General features: G+C 45.4%; 1 protein-coding gene across 2 annotated transcripts in view; it reads right to left on the reverse strand.

Annotated features, from left to right (window-relative positions):
- Positions 1–1,634: 1,634 nt before the first annotated feature.
- NSG2 (neuronal vesicle trafficking associated 2) overlaps positions 1,635–18,593 on the reverse strand; it is a 151,275-nt gene continuing 134,316 nt past the window's right edge. For both annotated transcript variants that reach the window (XM_075342347.1, XM_075342346.1), the window contains exon 5: positions 1,635–3,338. In XM_075342347.1, the coding sequence (XP_075198462.1) occupies positions 3,147–3,338 (192 nt within the window). In that variant the 3' untranslated portion in view covers positions 1,635–3,146. The remainder of the gene's footprint in view (positions 3,339–18,593) is intronic.

Raw genomic sequence — 18,593 nt, forward strand, 5'->3', positions numbered from 1 at the left:
TTTCAGATTTAATATTGAACGTACAGGGGTGATGAGGTAAGAAGAAGCTGCTTACACTTATAGCAGAGATACTAGGGGTTTCTGAGGTAAGAAATTCAAGCTAACACTACTGAACGGCTGATGGGAAATGGAGATAACCTACACCACATACTGGGAATCTAAGTCTAGTTCTACTGAACATGCTCACTAATACCTGTCCTACAATTCTAACACATGGTTATGTCAATGTAACAAGATGGCAATCATTTGAATTATATATATATATATAATATAATATAGATTATATATATATATATATATATATATATATATATATATATATATATGTATATATATATATATATATATACAGTTAGGTCCAGAAATATTTGGACAGTGACACAATGTTCGCGAGTTGGGCTCTGCATGCCACCACATTGGATTTGAAATGAAACCTCTACAACAGAATTCAAGTGCAGATTGTAACGTTTAATTTGAAGGTTTGAACAAAAATATCTGATAGAAATTGTAGGAATTGTACACATTTCTTTACAAACACTCCACATTTTAGGAGGTCAAAAGTAATTGGACAAATAAACCAAACCCAAACAAAATATTTTTATTTTCAATATTTTGTTGCAAATCCTTTGGAGGCAATCACGGCCTTAAGTCTGGAACCCATGGACATCACCAAACGCTGGGTTTCCTCCTTCTTAATGCTTTGCCAGGCCTTTATAGCCGCAGCCTTCAGGTCTTGCTTGTTTGTGGGTCTTTCCGTCTTAAGTCTGGATTTGAGCAAGTGAAATGCATGCTCAATTGGGTTAAGATCTGTTGATTGACTTGGCCATTGCAGAATGTTCCACTTTTTTGCACTCATGAACTCCTGGGTAGCTTTGGCTGTATGCTTGGGGTCATTGTCCATCTGTACTATGAAACGCCGTCCGATCAACTTTGCGGCATTTGGCTGAATCTGGGCTGAAAGTATATCCCTGTACACTTCAGAATTCATCCGGCTACTCTTGTCTGCTGTTATGTCATCAATAAACACAAGTGACCCAGTGCCATTGAAAGCCATGCATGCCCATGCCATCACGTTGCCTCCACCATGTTTTACAGAGGATGTGGTGTGCCTTGGATCATGTGCCGTTCCCTTTCTTCTCCAAACTTTTTTCTTCCCATCATTCTGATACAGGTTGATCTTTGTCTCATCTGTCCATAGAATACTTTTCCAGAACTGAGCTGGCTTCATGAGGTGTTTTTCAGCAAATTTAACTCTGGCCTGTCTATTTTTGGAATTGATGAATGGTTTGCATCTAGATGTGAACCCTTTGCATTTACTTTCATGGAGTCTTCTCTTTACTGTTGACTTAGAGACAGATACACCTACTTCACTGAGAGTGTTCTGGACTTCAGTTGATGTTGTGAACGGGTTCTTCTTCACCAAAGAAAGTATGCGACGATCATCCACCACTGTTGTCATCCGTGGACGCCCAGGCCTTTTTGAGTTCCCAAGCTCACCAGTCAATTCCTTTTTTCTCAGAATGTACCCGACTGTTGATTTTGCTACTCCAAGCATGTCTGCTATCTCTCTGATGGATTTTTTCTTTTTTTTCAGCCTCAGGATGTTCTGCTTCACCTCAATTGAGAGTTCCTTAGACCGCATGTTGTCTGGTCACAGCAACAGCTTCCAAATGCAAAACCACACACCTGTAATCAACCCCAGACCTTTTAACTACTTCATTGATTACAAGTTAACGAGGGAGATGCCTTCAGAGTTAATTGCAGCCCTTAGAGTCCCTTGTCCAATTACTTTTGGTCCCTTGAAAAAGAGGAGGCTATGCATTACAGAGCTATGATTCCTAAACCCTTTCTCCGATTTGGATGTGAAAACTCTCATATTGCAGCTGGGAGTGTGCACTTTCAGCCCATATTATGTATATAATTGTATTTCTGAACATGTTTTTGTAAACAGCTAAAATAACAAAACTTGTGTCACTGTCCAAATATTTCTGGCCCTGACTGTATATATATATATTTATAATATATGTATGTGTATGTATATATATATATATATATATATATATATATATATAGAATATATATATAGAATTAAAATATTACCTCCAAAGAAAAAAGTACAGTGATTTGCTAATTAAATGTATTTCAGATGTTATTTAAAATGGGATTTCCATTATTTAATTATTTCTCTTCCTGGAAAACCTCTTTAAACCCGGGTACAACTTACGTGTCTGAACGCGACCTTAGTATTGGCAAATCTCCATTGTGATACAGTTACTCAGTTAGAAATTTATTTTTCCATATTCATTGATATTCCTATGTGCTTATCTGACATCATGATCTCTTTTACATATATAGCTATATTAAATTTCTGAATACTAGAGAAATCCACATATTGCACTTCCAAATGCCTTTTCGAATAAAGCATGATATGGTCCCTTGGCTTCTACTGTGCAGTGAAAGGGGCCCATTAAAATGAATAATTATCCCACTTATACTCATATCAATTCCATATACATCAATTTATTTTTGCCTACAGATCGACACATTATATATTTCTCTCTCTTGAAATGACCCAATGCCGGAGTATGAGTGGCAATCAATGGTACTTGCAATTTTATGACAAAATAATCCATCTGTGCTTTGCTTCCTAGTGTATATATTTGTCTATTATATCAATCGTTCCATTCCAAAACTGCTGTGTATCTACGTCTGTCTCAAACCGGTTGCATTCCCACAACATTGGTGAAGGTAGGTGCACCTCCAACTACTCCTGTCCATACTATTGTGGATCTAGCTGTGCCAACTAACAAAAAACAATGACTATTATAGCTGAGCAATAGGCAAGCCATTCATGTGCATATGACTGCATCTGTCAACAGATTATTGAATTTGGCAATGTTAAAAAAAAATCTCTTTGCACTTTTTTCCCTATTTTTACATTGCAGATTGACAATAAACATTGAACATGCCTTTGTACAAGGTTGTGACTCGGTTACAAATTAACGATAACAATGCACAAAAAAGGAAACATCTCGCTGTTCATTAAAGACTCCCGCAAGTTTTTAGCTTTGCATCTAAAATGCGGCACCTCATCTGAGCCGTGGGATCAGTCTGGGATCACTGATGTCCCTTGTCTGCTTGACCTTCTAGTGACCTTCAGTTTTACTAGCCTTGGTATCATGATTCATGGATCCCGAAGAAAGCCACGGAGACACAGATCTTGAGCTTGTTTGCTTAGCCATGCTGTAGTGGCTAATGACAGTGTAAAACCTTCCTCGTGAGTTGGAATCCTGTGCAGAGTAGTAGGCATCCAGTGAGGAGGGTATGCATCTCTTATGCTGTAATTGAAAATGGAAATCTTTTAATGATATAGGAATACATGGCATAAATATCACTAGCATATAACAACACTGGAAATTAGGGCTTATATATTAAATAGGTGTCTCCCTAAACCACAACCCCCAAAGTTAGGTGGCCACCAGTTTCCATATTAAGGAGGAGAATGAATTTAAAGATATCTGTGCATTTTTGTTGGTGCCTCTGTTGACTCCTATGGAAGAAAAAAGGGGTTGTCCACTACTAGAACAACCCCTTCTGATTCCACGTTTCCTTCAGGTAAAATAATAAAGCCTATACTCACCTCCCGTACCGACATCGTTCCAGCGGTTTCCTGGATCGCGCTGCCGGAGCTCACTAGGAGTGGTGACATCATGTGAGCCCTCCAGTCGGCACTGGCTTCCTTCTCCCTGCCTTTGTGTTATAAAATATTTTTATTTTCAATAATTAAGAAGGGGAAAGGGGGAGGAGGAATTGGATACTATTTCATAGTTGAATATGATTGAATACAATATAGATAACAAAAGACATATATCTTAAAGCTTCTATTAAGGGTTAGGTATAAGATAGGGATGGGAAGGATGTAGGGAAGGTTGGGCTGTGGAAAGTTGTGTAATTTAATTGTGGAAACAGGGACAGGAGGAAGGAAACATTAAAATAGAGGGTAATGGAGAACAAGGCTTAATCAATCATTAAATATAACTAAAACATATATACAAATTACATTCGATCGAATCTTATCTGTGACGACAAATTAAATGACCATATTTATTCATGAGTTGTAAGAAGATACCCCTATGTGATTTATATTATGATGCACAAATATTTGTTCATGTGATCCCTTCTCGGAATTGGTTCCATGGATTCCATCGTTTGTAATATGGGGCGCATAAATTAGTTGTAATAGCATAATCTTTTTCATATTTTTCATCAAGGGAGAGAGTTTTCACAATTTGTGATATAATGGGGACATCAATTTTCTTCCAATTGGCTGCAATTAGGTTTTTAGTAGTGAGGAAAATATGGATAATTATGGGTCTGTATATGGGATCTATTTGTTCTAGTTCTAAGGAGAGAAGGGCTTTTTGAGGGGTGAGAACAATGTTTGAATGACTGATGTTATTGATTAATTTCGATACTTCCGACCAGCATTCCTTTAGTGATGGACACCCCAAAAAGACATGCATTAAGTCACCAATTCCACCACAATGCCTCCAGCAAGCAGGGGAGACATCTTTGTTAAATTGGTGAATTCTTGATGGAGTATAGTACCACCTCATCAGTATTTTTGTATGTGTCTCTAGAAGAGTTGCACTAGAACTAGACGAGATTGTTGCTAGCTTCCTTCTCCCTGCCTTTGTACACAGGAGAAATCAACAGAAAGTGAGCTCCAGTATAGCTGGAGTCTTGACCCTACCACTTGCTGTCAGCATTCTCCTTTAATAAGACACACCTAGAATGATAACTGAGATTCAAGGTTATTCCCACTATTAAAACTACCACAGGCAAATTCTTTAGGTGCTTATTATTAATAGATATTTTTCAAAAAGTAATCACATTTGACACTATTCTTTTTAAAAGACAAATTGTTAGTATGCTTATTGAGGAACCCTTAGTACTCATGCACGTTAATGTTATGAAAGTTTAATTTTCATTTTGCAAATCCTTTATAATCTAAAAAGGTTCAAAACTCTGTGCTAATTCTTAATGGGAACCTGGTACATGTTCTCTTACACTATCCACCCCTCGGCCTGACAACATTTTACCCCCATCTGCTACAGTCTTAGGGTATCTACTCTTCACATTTGTCTCAGGGGGTCGTCAATGTGCGTCTCAACAAACCTCCCGACAGTGATTGACTGCAGCATTTAAGTAGTTTAAAATCAGATATGATCTGCCGCTGATCTTTGCTGTTGTAGGCTAATTGCAACTATATAATACAGCTGAAACCAACCATGGATGGTTCACCCAAGCCACACAATACACTTCCACCTGATATCTGCTGGACAAGTGGTGCCTAGATGTATAAGATAATAATGCAGAAAGAAAGGGGTTAATGCTGTGCTGCTGTATACTGTACTGCCCCAGCGTCAGCAGCCAAGACTGCTCGGATCCAGATCCGCGATGGCTCGAGGGGTCTCCAGACCCGGGAGGGGTCGTGCGGCCACTCGAAATAAAAGGGGGGTATTTACAGAGGGCTGTGTGTTTAGAGTTCGTGACGCCACTCACGGTGTGTGGTAAGGTGGAGTACCACCGCTGCTGTTGGGAGCGCCCGGTGGCGATGGGATGGTAGCCAGGTGTTTAACCCCTCTGTGGGTATGGGGAATGCCCCGAGGCTCGGTGATGGTAGTGAGGGGATACCATTGGGGAGGAAAGGGTCACTGCGCACTCACTCCGTCCAATAACGCTGACACCGACAACTTGTAAACTGAAATTCTGAGCACCGCTGCAGCAGGGAGGGAGAACGCTTAGATCCCGAGCCTGATGGTGTTGCTTGTTACCCTGTGATCTTTTCCTTGGCACCTTCTTTATTGGATGGCCCCTGTAGTATAGAACTAGTCGGGTCCCGCTCACCTGTTTGCCTAACGGAGTGAGCTTGCTCTCAGGGTTCACGCTTGGGATTTTCTGGACTCTATATTGGGAAAGTCCTATCCCCCTCGTTGTGCTAGTACCCCGATTTTGGAGCGGGTGGAGAAAGATTCCTGAAGACTTCGTCCTCATCAGGTGAATTTCCAGGACGCTTGAACCTACTTCCCGGCCTAGGGTCCACATACCCCGTCATGCCCCGGCCCCTGCCCGGAGATGGCACAAAGCCGCCGGCTGCCCTCCTCGGCAGTTCCATGCCCCTTGACATGATCCCCTGCAATTGGGGTTCCAGCTCCTACCAGGCCCAGACCAATATCTGCCACCTAGTATTAGCATGGAGCCCAGCTCCTGACCTCCTCCAACTGACTTGTGGCCTCTCCTCATGAGAGTCACCACGCAACTGACTGCTCCTGACACTCCTGACCCTCCTCAACCAACCCCCCAAGTGGGCGGCCCTATTCCCTTCAGGCTACCCATTGGTGTGTTTGGTGCAGAGTGTTTCTAGGATTTCGTTTAGCTTGTTCTTAGCAACACCAAAGGTCAGGGACCCATAACCAAAGAGGATGTGGATACTGTGCAGAAGGGCGGATTGCACAATACCCTGTAGAGACCAGATAGGCCAGGGCGTCACACTACCATGGAAGTCCAATGTGCCTTAAAGGTATTTATTGGACAACGTGTTTGGGAGAAACCTTCTCCTTTCATGCAGGTCAGTAGGTTCTCATCCCGGTCCATGGTGAAATCGATATCCCATGGTCAGAGGAAACCATAATTGATTCTTAAACCCCCTAGGGCAAATATTCTCAGTGACAGCCACGGGGAGTTTTGAAGAGCTTCTCAAAGAGCAACTACACTATAGTATTGATACCAAATATTTATACATCTGCCTGGAGGAGAATATCTGCCGTAGGATTTTAAGTCTCAATTATGCTTCTCCCTTTCCATGGTATATCAATTTCACCAAAGACTGGGATGAGAACCTACAGACCTGCATGAAAGCAGAAGGATTCTCCAAAATGCGTTGTTCAATAAATCACCTTTAAGACACATCAGACTTGTATCTCCTTCTACAACAGCGTGGAATTGTAACGCCTCTGTAGCATGGTCGTTACAGGGTATTGTATAATATACTTTCCCGGGCAGGAGGAGGGTAAGTTTACGCACACACGCATCACATCACCAGGAAAGGGTTAATAGGTTTTCAGCACATTTGCATGACTCATCCTGTCTCCTATTGAGCAGGAAGCAGGTGGCTTCACAGAAACAGATCACCATCATGACGTCCTGGTAGGGTGGGGGCATGAGCTAGCAATGAGCTGCAGAAAAGGCAGGAAGTCTAATCAGAACCATCTGGAATGTGAGTAGAGACAGACCTCTGCAGGGGTAGCTCCAGTGGAGGGGGACCAGCCAGACCAGGGCTAGTAACACCTGGAGGAAGGGAACAGGGACAGGTACTGGGGAGCATGGAAAATGTCCTGGTGGTGATCTAGAGAAAGGGGACACTACCAGAGTAGGGAGAAAGAGAGACAGAGAGGTAGCGAGTCCCCAAGAAGCTTTATGCCATGGGAACGGCAACCAACGCACACGCCAGAGGGACCCTCAGATAACCTTACCGGACCCTACCTCCGACCTGCCTGGGCCGACTGGAGGCTACAATGGCGAGGACCGGCACCCAGGTGCGATGTTGAAAAAGACCAAGACCGGTGAATAAAAAGGAACTGGAACCCACACTCAGTGACTCTTTTGAGTAAATGCCGCCGCCCTGTGCCCCGATGCTCCTGTGGTTCTCACCAACCTCCCGGGGCTTCCGCTCTCCATCCGTGGGGAGTGATTCCATCTTAGCTGCCCGTAACACCTGCCCCGGAGAGAGACTGTGCAGCGGCGGCTAAACACCTGGCCGCATACCACGGGTGGCGCTGCATGCAATCCCTGTACCCATCCCATACCGTTCCTGGGGGAGAGAAGGGTTGCAGGGAGAAGGGGTCCACGGCAGAGGAGACCAAGACCCCAGTCACCGCTGCAACAGGTGGCGTGCTCCCAGGAACCCCGTTACCCTCTTCCTGTTACCCCCCTCTTGTGGATTGTCGAACTCTTTAATGAAACCCGCTGGGGTCACGGAAGCTGGGTCGGGCCACTTGCAGCTCGACCCCGAACACCACCGGCCCGATGACTGTGCGAGCCCTGCAAGCCCTGGCGTGGGTGTTTCAGCATCAGGGCATTAACCCCTTTCTTTCCGCATTATTGTCTACACCACGTGAGGCTGCAGCAGCCGTTGGATATCTACGAGGGACTGCTGATAAGTCTTTGGCTTTGTGATCTTTTTTTGTTTCTATGGTAACAAATATTACATCACATCAAAGCTTTATGTGTCTAATATATGTTTTCAAAATTTTGTGTTTGTTGCTTATGGCAACAGTGTTCTGTGCATGTGGGAAAATAAAATGGCAGAGTCTAATGTTATATTCACAGCAACTGAGAGCAGAGAAGTGATAAAATTCTTGTTTCTGCAAGGAAAGTTTGCAAAGGATATTCATGGTGATATGTCGCAGACATTGGGGGATCAATGTGTGATGACCTGGCCTATCAGGTTGTCCCAGGGTATTGTGCAATCTGCCCTTCTGTGCAATATCCACCTCCTCCTTGGTTATGGGTCCCTAACAATTGGTGTTGCCAAAGCCAGCTAATCAAAGTCCTAGGAGCACTCTGCACCACACCCACCAGACACACCAGTGGACGGCCTGAGTGGAATAGGGTTGCCCACGTGGGGGGTTGGTTCAGGGGAGGTCAGGAGTGTCAGGAGTAGGCCAGTGTAGTGTTGGAAGTGAAAGTGAGAGGAGGTCAGGAGCTGGGCTCCTTGGAACTACTAGGTAGCAGACGTTGGTCTGGGCCTGGTAGGAGCTGGACGCAGGAGATCATGACATTGTCGTGGAGGACAGCCAGTGGCCTTGTACAATCACCGGGCTGGGACCAGGGCATGACAGGGTACGTGGACCCTAGGTCAGGGAGTAGCTTCCGGCAACCTGACAATTCGCCCGGCGAGAACGGAGCCTTCAAGATCTGCTCTCCAGCCACTACAAAATTGGGGTACTAGCGCAACGAGAGGGATAGGACTTTCCACAAATATGGTCCAAGAAATCCCAAGCGTGAATCCTGAGAGGAAGCTCCCTCAGTTAGCCATACCGGGGAGCGGGACCCGACTAGTTTCAAGCTACAGGGACCAACTAGAAAGTAACAAGGTGCCACGGGAAAAGGTCACAGATCAACAGGCAACACCAACGGAAACGGGACCCAAACAAGCTCCCCCTCAGTAGCAGCGATGTCAAGAACTTTGGTTTACTTAAGTTGTCGGTGTCAGCGTTATTGGACTGAATGAGTACGCAAGTGACCCTTACCTCCCCAATGGCACGTCCCTGTCACCATCACCGAGTCCAGGGGCATTCCCACCTACCCGTGGAGGGGTAAAACACTTTGCTGCCCATTCCATCGCCACCGGAAATTCCCAGCCGCAGCGGTGGTACTCCATCTTGCCACACACCACGGGTGGTGTTACAAACTCTCAATATACCATACCCCCCCCGTAAATACCCCCCTTCATCCGAGTGGCCGTGAGACCCCCAGGTCCGGACGCACCTCGAGCCACCGCAGATCCGGATCCGAGCAGCTCGGCTGCTGACACGGGGGTGGCACAAATGCCCTTGATATTCCACAGTTAAGAATTGGGTTGCCAAATTTGAAACGGGCCACTTCAGCACCAATGATGAGAAACGTCCTAGACCGAGGAGAGTGGTTGTTGTTTCGGAGATCGTCGATGCTGTGCACAACCTCATACTGTAGAATCAACGAATTTCAGCTAAAGCAATAGCAGACATCATGGGGACTTCCCGTGAATGTGTTTGTGTCATTATCCATGAACATTTTGACATGAGGAAGCTCTCTGCAAGGTGGGTCCTGAAATGTTTGACAACAGATCAGAGAAGCATGCGAGTGAAAACTTCCCGGTCCATTTGTCACCGTTTCCAGGCTGATAGGAACTTCCTGTATCGACTGGTCACTATGCATGAGACCTGGATTTATTTGTGTGGCTCCCCTGAACTTCAGGCGCCAAAGGGTATTACACCACTTTTAAGGGGTAATATCCATCCCAGGAAAGGAGGGGGTTAACTGCCGGTGCCTTCACAAAACAACACACACAAAACAATGAGGTGCCTCCTACAGGGGGGTGGACTAGGGCAGACAGGGTGGTTAGCCATCATGAAGCATGGGACTTCCCTGGTTTCTAGAACAATCACTGGGGCGGGCATCACTTGGGGTAAGAAGTAGGCACAACCATCTAACTAGAGCAGACTTTCCCGGGCACAGCTTGGGATAACATCTCACATAACAGGAGTCGAGTGTTTCTCTTTCTTCGTGGGGCCCATGGCTTGGAGCTGGAGGCTCAGCCGGGTTGCAGACAGCAAACGGGGGACACTTCACTAGAAAGACTTCCACGGGCACCAGCGTTGACTGCCGAATAACCGGGATTGGCTGGAGCCCATTGTGGCAGAGATCGGTACTCTGGGGCAGCACCTGAACTACCAGTGAGTAAAAGACCTGGAACCACAGCCCCTGCCTCTGCCTCTCATTGGCAGTCGCAGCGCCAGCGGGGACTACCACCACCCCTGTCCGTTCTCAGTCATCTTCCCCGGGGTAACCCCGCTCCGTCTGTGGGGAGCAACACCATCCCAGCTGCGACCTTCACCATTAGCCCCGGAGAGCAGCACGCGCAGCGGCGGCTCATCTCTGGTCGCAGACCGCAGGTGGTGTCACGATCTAAAAAGACTTTCCTCACTGTCACTACCACCCCCATCCTCCATCCTTCCTCCCGTTCACTGCCTTCCCTTCCTCCTGTACATCTCAGGGTCACGAAACCGGGTCAGGCCAGCCCGTGATGACACAGCAGATCTGTGCCCCCGGCCTGGTGACGTGTCGAGTAAAAAAACCCTCAACCCTGGGATATTACATTTGTATGACCCTGAAAACAAGGAGCAGTCAAAGAAGTGGAGGCACAGTGGTTCTCTTCGTCCAAAGAAGTTCAGGGTGTAAAAATCAGCCACTAAGGTGATGGCGTCTGTGTTCTGGGATAAGGAGAGCGTGTCGCTAGGGGAGTACCTTCAAAAGGGTTCCACCATCAATGCAAGGTATTAAATTGAACTTATGGACCAATTGAACGCAGCTCTTAAGGTCAAAAGGTGCAACAAGCTGTCCAAATGAATCTTGTTCCTGCAAGACAACGCCTTCACTCACACTGCATAAGCAACCCTGGCAAAACTGTCAGAGCTGGGCTTCCAGCTGATTGACCACCCACCTTATTCACCAGATCTAGCTCCCTCCAGCTGTCATCTGTTTCTAAACCTGAAGAAACCCCCCAAGGGTATCAAATTTCACACCATTTCTGATGCCATGGCTGCTATGGATGCCTGGTTTGAGGCAATACCGAAATCCTTCTTTTTGGCTTACAGAACTTGGAATACAGATGTAAGAAGTGTGTTGATATCAGTGGAGACTATGTGGAATAAATGTAAAGTTTAATCATCCTATCTCGTGTCTTTCTGGGTAAAGACAAAGACCTATAACCACCCTCGTACTCTTCAAAGTGGCTGTTAGGGTACCTTCACACTTAGCGATGCAGCAGCGATCCGACCAGCGATCTGACCTGGTCAGGATCGCTGCTGCATCGCTACATGGTCGCTGGTGAGCTGTCAAACAGGCAGATCTCACCAGCGACCAGTGAACAGCCCCCAGCCAGCAGCGACGTGCAAGCGACGCTGCGCTTGCACGGAGCCGCCGTCTGGAAGCTGCAGAGACTGGTAACTAAGGTAAACATCGGGTATGGTTACACGATGTTTACATTAGTTACCAGTGTGAGCAGGGAGCCGCGCACACTGAGCGCTGGCTCCTTGCTCTCCTAGCTACAGTACACATCGGGTTAATTAACCCGATGTGTAATGCAGCTACATGTGCAGAGAGCAGGGAGCCGCGCACACTGCTTAGCGCTGGCTCCTTGCTCTCCTAGCTGCTGTACACATCGGGTTAATTAACCCGATGTGTACAGCAGCTACATGTGCAGAGAGCCGGAGCCGGCAGCACAGGCAGCGTGAGAGCTGCAGAGGCTGGTAACTAAGGTAAATATCGGGTAACCACCTTGGTTACCCGATGTTTATCTTGGATACAGCTTACCTCAGCTGTCAGACGCCGGCTCCTGCTCCCTGCTCGCTTCATTTGTCGCTCTCTCGCTGTCACACACAGCGATCTGTGTGTCACAGCAGGAGAGCGGCTTTGAAGAAAACGAACCAGGGCTGTGTGTAACGAGCAGCGATCTCGCAGCAGGGGCCAGATCGCTGCTCAGTGTCACACACAGCGAGATCGCTAATGAGGTCACTGCTGCGTCACAAAAAGCGTGACTCAGCAGCGATCTCGGCAGTGAGCTCGCTGTGTGTGAAGCACCCCTTACTCTCACAACCCAACAAGGTGAGCCTCCTTGTTATATACCCTTTATTTTCCCACCCAGTTAAGACCCTATTTTACGCTTTTGTGTCTTCCAGGCATTTCTCAGCTTAGATGTATAAGAGAACATTCTGTTTGCATCCAGAACCAGAGGAAGACCTTAAGCTCCCTCTGTCTGTGGCAGTCAGCCCTAGCTCTATATCTTACATCCATTTCTATGCAGAATTGCACCTTGGGCCAAGATACAGGTAAATAATGAAATTATGAAGCACCGAACTTTGGAACTCTAAACCAAATTATGTTATAAGAAAGACATTCACTTTAGGATAGCAGTACATTCAATATCTACTAAAGGGAACCTGAAAGTAGATCCATGCAGCATGATACAGACACTAGCGGTGTTACTGCAGTAGTATATGTGTTACTTTGAACCGCTATAGAAGAATGCCGCAGAAACATGCTTTGAAGAGATGGCTGGGAATTATGCGTCTCACTTGACTAGTCTGCGGCAAGTCCCCAGCAGCTTCTCTTCGCCTAGCATACCTAGACTGACAGTTTGTTCTTTATACACACACATACGGAGAGACCTGTTAGTCTAGGACAGCCGAGCAGGACCCTGGCCACTTTTCAAAGTCTGTTTTCTCAGAAATCCCTCAGAATTTCAGAGTAAAATCTACATGTCTGCAACATTGAGTTATACTTCCTGGGGTTCAGACAGCAGGAATCTCTTGAACCTTTAAACTGAATCTGTCAGCAGGTTTTTGCTATGTAACCTGACAGTAGCATAATGTAGAAACAGAGACTCTGATTCCAGCGATGTGTCATTTAAGAGGCTATTTATTGTTGATTCAATAAAATCAGTAGAAAAGCATGGAGAAAGGGCACCACCATTAATACAGTGCTGGCCAAAAGTATTGGCACCCCTGCAATTCTGTCAGATAATACTCAGTTTCTTCTTGAAAATGATTGCAATCACAAATTCTTTGGTATTATTATCTTCATTTAATGTGTCTTCAATGAAACTTGACTTGAGAATCCAAATTGTGAGGAAGCATGAGCAATCTCAAGGCTACAAGTCCATCTCCAAAGACCTGAAAGTTCCTGCGTCTACGGTGAGCAGTGTCATCAAGAAGTTTAAAGCCCATGATACTGTGGCTAACCTCCTTAGATGTGGAAGGAAAAGAAAAATTGACAAGAGATTTCAACGCAAGATTGTGCGAATGGTGGATAAAGAACCTCAACTAACATCCAAACAAGTTCAAGCTGCCCTGCAGTCCGAGGGTGCAACAGTGTCAACCCGTACTATCCATCGGCGTCTGAATGAAAAGGGACTGTATGGTAGGATACCCAGGAAGACCCCACTTCTTACCCCGAGACATAAAAAAGCCAGGCTGGAGTTTGCCAAAACTTACCTGAGAAAGCCTAAAATATTTTGGAAGAATGTTCTCTGGTCAGATGAGACAAAAGTACAGCTTTTTGGGAAAAGCCATCAACATAGAGTTTACAGGGAAAAAAAGAGGCATTCAAAGAAAAGAACACAGTCCCTACAGTCAAACATGGTGGAGGTACCCTGATGTTTTGGGGTATCTTTGCTGCCTCTGGCACTGGACTGCTTGACCGTGTGCATGGCATTATGAAGTCTGAAGACTACCAACAAATTTTGCAGCATAATGTAGGGCCCAGTGTGAGAAAGCTGGGTCTCCCTCAGAGGTCATGGGTCTTCCAGCAGGACAATGAGCCAAAACACACTTCAAAAAGCACTAGAAAATGGTTTGATAGAAAGCACTGGAGACTACTAAAGTGGCCAGCAATAAGTCCAGACCTGAATCCCATAGACCACCTGTGGAGAGATCTCAAAATGGCAGTTTGGGGAAGGCACCCTTCAAATCTCAGGGACCTGGAGCAGTTTGCCAAAGAAGAATGGTCTAAAATTCCAGCAGAGCATTGTAAGAAACTCATTGATGGTTACCGGAAGCGGTTGTTCGCAGTTATTTTGGCTAAAGGTTGTGCAACCAAGTATTAGGCTAAGGGTGCCAATACTTTTGTCTGGCCTATTTTTGGAGTTTTGTGTGAAATGATCAATGATTTGATTTTTGTTTCATTCTCTTTTGTGTTTTTTCATTGCAAGCAAAATAAATGAAGATAATAATACCAAAGAATTTGTGATTGCAATCATTTTCAAGAGGAAACTATGTATTATCTGACAGAATTGCAGGGGTGCCAATACTTTTGGCCAGCACTGTATATACAAAAAACTCAGTGCATGCACAAAAACTAACCAGTTAACAAAAGACAAAAAAGCGTGCATGAGCTGCACTGGAGCTCACAGTAAAGCCCAGTCAGAGGTGCATGCTAACACCAAAGTGACAAATGTTTATTGAAATAGTTCACCTAAAACATTTAAAAACAGCGGAACCCACAATTAAGAGGGTATCCAGCACAATCCCCCCATGGGTAACAAATTACATGTATAAAGCTGCTAACATGACATAGTAAAAGGGCAAATAAAAATTATAAAGATAAATATAATGTATAATATTACCATATGAAAGAGAAATCACAGTGGCCCTAAGGTACAAGAGGTTAATGGAGCAGCATGAGAAATGGGCGTATGGAATAGAAAGGCCCCACGTGTTATGCCACACAGGGTGTGAGAGTGGCTTCCTCAGGGGTAAATGAGCAGTGCAACATACAGAATATTCATCACACAAACTCTGAGCTAAATGCACCACAAATGTGAGTGTAATTAACAAGCTGGGAGGTTACCTCATGAAAAGCTGAACACAATGGAGAAAGGGTGATAACGCATTGTATAAACATAAGGCCCCTTTCAGACGTCCGTGTTTCAGGCATGTGTGACATCAGTTTTTAACACAAATGCCACACGTACCCATGTTATTTTCTGGAGTTACTCACACGGCCATGTTTTCACACGGACCATGTGACCCCTCGTGGCCCCGCACGCTCACACGGAGACATGTCCGTTTTTTTCCTAGCATCACAGGTGTCACACGGATCACACACTGATGTGATCCGTGTGACATCAGTATCACACGTACCGGAGAAAACACGGGTCTTTGAAATAAAAAGATTTTCTATATTTACCTGTATCCAACGCTGTTTTCTTCAACTCTGCTATCTCCTTATTCTGACCGCTGCTCATTATATTCATTCATTATTCACTGCACTGAGGACCTGGAACCCGTAACATCACCAGGGACAGCACTGGGGACACCATCGCTGAGGACAGCATCGCCGGGAACAGCGCCAGAGACAGCGCGAGGGACAGCTTCACCGCATCGCCAGTGACAGGTGAGTATTTAGCAAGCAGTATGTGTGCAGTGATGTCCAGGAGGTAATTGGAGTGGAAATTGGAGTGGTGACACCCGCTGTAGCGCAGGTGTCATCAAAGTTCATTGGGAACTCCAATGACCAACTGGACGTCACTGCACACACACTGCTTGCTGGATACTCACCTGTCAGCGGCGGTGCTGTCCCCGCCATACTATCACCGGAATGCTGTCCCCGCGTTGCTCCGGCTTCCAGATCCTCGGACAGTGAATAATCAATGAAAATAATGAGCAGGGGTCAGAAGCAAGAGGCAGCAGAGCCGAAGAAAACAGCGCTGGATACAGGTGAATATAGAACATCTTTTTATTTCAAAGACCCGCGTTTTCTCTGGTACCTGTCACACTGATTACACGTATGAAAACACAGATGTCACACGTATGACCATACCGATGTATGTGGCTTGTACTTGATTAAACGCAGACGTCTAACAGGGACCTTAGTGTGTCCAGGATCCTATCATAATTGGTAGATACATGGTGTGCGTTCCACTGTGGAATGCACGCTGCTGTGCATGTCTGGAAATCGAGTTGTGTGAAGTATGGCGCCCCTGAGGGGCCAGTCGCCACAGAGGTACTGTACATCAGCAAGAGGTGTGGTACCCCATTCTCTAGTAAGGAGGTTGCACAGGCTGTTGTCCACACACTCATAGCATAGACATACCACTTCAAGTCAGGGTGAGGGCAAGATTGATCCTAAGGGAGAGCACAGCCCCGGGGCCAGTTTAGATGTGGGGTTTAGGTAGTGGGTGGAACAAAGGTAGAACAAGTAAGAAAAGAACAAGGAAATAGACGGAACGGAGAGGAGAGGAGAGAGGTCCTGAGGACTGGAGCTACACAGTTCATCCGATAGATCCATTGAGACTTAAGGCGTAAAAGAGGCAATGTTGCGTTGCCTCCTCTAATAGTATTTATGAAATGTTCCAAACCAACGACTTTGGTGACCCGAATTTTACTGTCATGATGATGCAGTTAATGCATGGCAACCATAGAGAAGACTTTGCCTTGTTTTTGATGCTTCTCAGCCAGGGCAGCTCCGGAAGTGAATGTGCGACCCGGAAGTAGCTTGCCACCATGACACGGAGCATGGGTGAGTACACCGCGCGCGCTCCTATGCCCATATCCCGGACCAAATACGTATTTTTTAAGAAAATGAGCAGGTCCCGTTTTTTTGCGAGTCTGCTCAGCTCTACTCCTCAGTCGTTTTACCAACATAGTTCTTCCTGCAAGGACACATAATAACATACCACGTTGGTGGTATGGCATTTGGCTGTAACATTTAAGAAGGAACACCTTTGAATCTGTGCCCAGTTTCACCGTTGGATGTGAGAAATGACTCCTACACAGAGAATCTTTCAGATTTTTAGACCTTCTTGCTGTTAAGAGTGGTCTGGCAGAAACTAGATCTTTGAGCTTGATGTCATTGTGGTCCGAATTCTGAATCCTTGGCCTGAGAAGGGAAACTCTATCAGATTTTTCCGCCTGATGAAAAGCAAGGCCTAAAATTTTCTTGAGATAGCCCCTGGCATCAAAACAATCTGTCTAAAGTCTTGCAGTAAAGATTGGTGGTAATTGATTGGTCCTCAACAGTGAGTCTCAAGTCTAGGAAGTCGATGGTGACAGGGGAGATCCTCCACGTAAGCTTAATATTGAAAGGGTTAACATTGAGCCCTGAAATGAAATCCAGGCAGGCAGCCTCTGATCCTCCATGCTCTTCCTCCAGAAATGGGGAGACTGCCTGTAGACCAATGTTATGTCCAATGCACGTGTACAGGGATTCCACATCTAGGGAGACTAACAACGTTCCCGGTGGGACTGAAATATCTTGCAAGATTTTCAACAGATGAACCGTGTCCTGGAGGATTGTTAAGTGCGTGAATCTTCAGGAGAAGGTAAAACGTTGGAACGATGGGATTGGAGATCATGAAAAACTCCTCTTCGTGGTTGATGACACCAATATACGCAGCTTCTGTGAGAATGTTGTTCAATATTTTGGCTGGTGATATTATCATATTATCAATCAAGGTGTATGTTGAGATGGTAATCTCTAGTTAAAGGGTCTCCTGTTAGAAGGTTCCTCACTCTTCTGAAGAAGATCAAGAAGATCCTGGAAGACTCTGTTTATTATCGAGTAGTTCATGATGGCTGATGGATCCATTAATGTTGGTTGTCCGGGTGATTTTTCCTGTGTCTTGTTTGTATATTGGAGTGGTATTGGGGTCTCATTTTTCTTTTGCTTCTCTGTCCATCACTCCTTGTCCTCCTTCTGGGTCGCTCGTGTCTGTGGGCAAAAAAAATAACTGATATCCCTTCCCCAGGGTTAGAGGTGGATTGTCTGAGTGTCCTGAAGGACATATTAGTTCTGGCACTGCGATGATGTGACCATTTATAGGCCCTGTTGGACTCAAAATACATCTATTTAATCTCTGATCAGAGATTTTGATTTTCTCCTTGATTTGGGTGAGCAAAGCCGGTCATAACTAAAGTAATGACTTCATATTCCTAAGCTCCTTATATCCCCGCTCCACCAGTGGTTACAGTTTTATCCCAATGTAAAATGTGCACAGAAAGCTGCCAATCAGTGATGTGGGAGGGGTTATACAGAGCTCAGCATTCAGAGATATTCTACATCTGCAGCAGTGAAAACTGCTTTTATTAAAATGATAAAATTGAGTGATACATCTCTGGAATCAGGGTCTCTACCCCTACATCATGCTGCTCTCAGATTTCATAGCAAAAACTTGACAGATTTCCTATAATGTACATTTTGTAATACATAGCTCCTATTATGCTAGTAAGCATTCAATTGGTAGTCTCCTGAATTATGCATTACATCCAACA

Source organism: Anomaloglossus baeobatrachus, chromosome 4 (assembly GCF_048569485.1).
Source record: "Anomaloglossus baeobatrachus isolate aAnoBae1 chromosome 4, aAnoBae1.hap1, whole genome shotgun sequence".
Lineage (NCBI taxonomy): Eukaryota > Metazoa > Chordata > Amphibia > Anura > Aromobatidae > Anomaloglossus > Anomaloglossus baeobatrachus.